Below are 1,086 nucleotides of genomic sequence, written 5' to 3'. Positions count from 1 at the left end.
ATGTATGTATATATNTAGTATATATATATACATATCAATATATATATATATATATATATACATATATATGTATTTAGGTATATGTATATATAAATATAAAAATAGAGTTACATAACCGTAGTGTTATACATGATTCTTTGCATGTATGAGTACTATGTAATTAAGTTTTCTTGAAACTGTCGTAGCAATTTGAAGGTTCGCTGTTGGGATCCCATGTGCGTGTATTAAAGTAGACAGTATTGCGATTTAACGACACAATTATAGTTATCTAGGAGGAATAAAAGTTCGTCATACAGGGGTTTAAACCCTAAACCCTGACCGCAGAACACGAACACATCATTCTAGCAGAAGAATAGTTTCGACCTCGGGGTTTTAGACCCTATCCTGCACGTACCAGCAATGCTACCTGCAAGGCGTGATCATACTTCATAGAACTATAAACGTCCACGGTATTTATTACGTAGCCATACGTGTATTTCGACTGTGGCACGAGTTGTTCACGATATATTAGCAATAGCGCTACCCTCGTAGACACTTCGTAGTGCTGCTCCATTGTGAATACATATCGAGTATTTATTGTACATTTACTGACAGACAGAGTCTACTCTTCATCAAGCAGCCGTATGATTCTCTCCTAAAACATCCACCAAATGTTCTCAAACTCAGCTTCATTGTTGATTCCTCACATGGCAACTGTGTTAAAAAGTATATTGCGTCCTCCATGTATATATACAAATAGGCTGGTGTGGATGTGCGGGTGGCACGCATTTTTAACACTTTTGGACCGCGAATGCACCCCAAAGACGGGCGTGTGGTTAGCAACTTCATCATCCAAGCACTGAAGAACGAACCCATCACAATATACGGCGACGGTTCACAAACACGATCGTTCCAATATGTCGAGGTAAGTTCCCTGTGGATTTTCATGTTTTGGACATACATATTGTAAGTGTTCAATACATGCTGACAGGGTCACCTGATTAAAAATAGTATAATGACCTCACCAAGATTGATTTCGCGTGGATCTGGTATATATATATATATATTGTATATAAACTTGTATATATATTCATATATATATATTCA

The 1,086-nt window shown here is 36.9% G+C and overlaps 1 protein-coding gene across 1 annotated transcript in view; it reads left to right on the top strand.

Annotated features, from left to right (window-relative positions):
* Positions 1-966, top strand: part of SARC_06576 (hypothetical protein) — a 3,417-nt gene extending 2,451 nt beyond the window's left edge. Inside the window, exon 4 of the mRNA XM_014299522.1 lies at positions 740-966. Coding sequence (XP_014154997.1) covers positions 740-949 — 210 coding nt within the window. The 3' untranslated portion in view covers positions 950-966. The remainder of the gene's footprint in view (positions 1-739) is intronic.
* Positions 967-1,086: the final 120 nt, after the last annotated feature.

This window comes from Sphaeroforma arctica (assembly GCF_001186125.1).
Source record: "Sphaeroforma arctica JP610 unplaced genomic scaffold supercont1.474, whole genome shotgun sequence".
Taxonomy (NCBI): Eukaryota; class Ichthyosporea; order Ichthyophonida; genus Sphaeroforma; species Sphaeroforma arctica.
The sequence above is the reverse complement of the archived record's forward strand: the minus strand, read 5'-3'. Positions and strand labels throughout refer to the sequence as shown.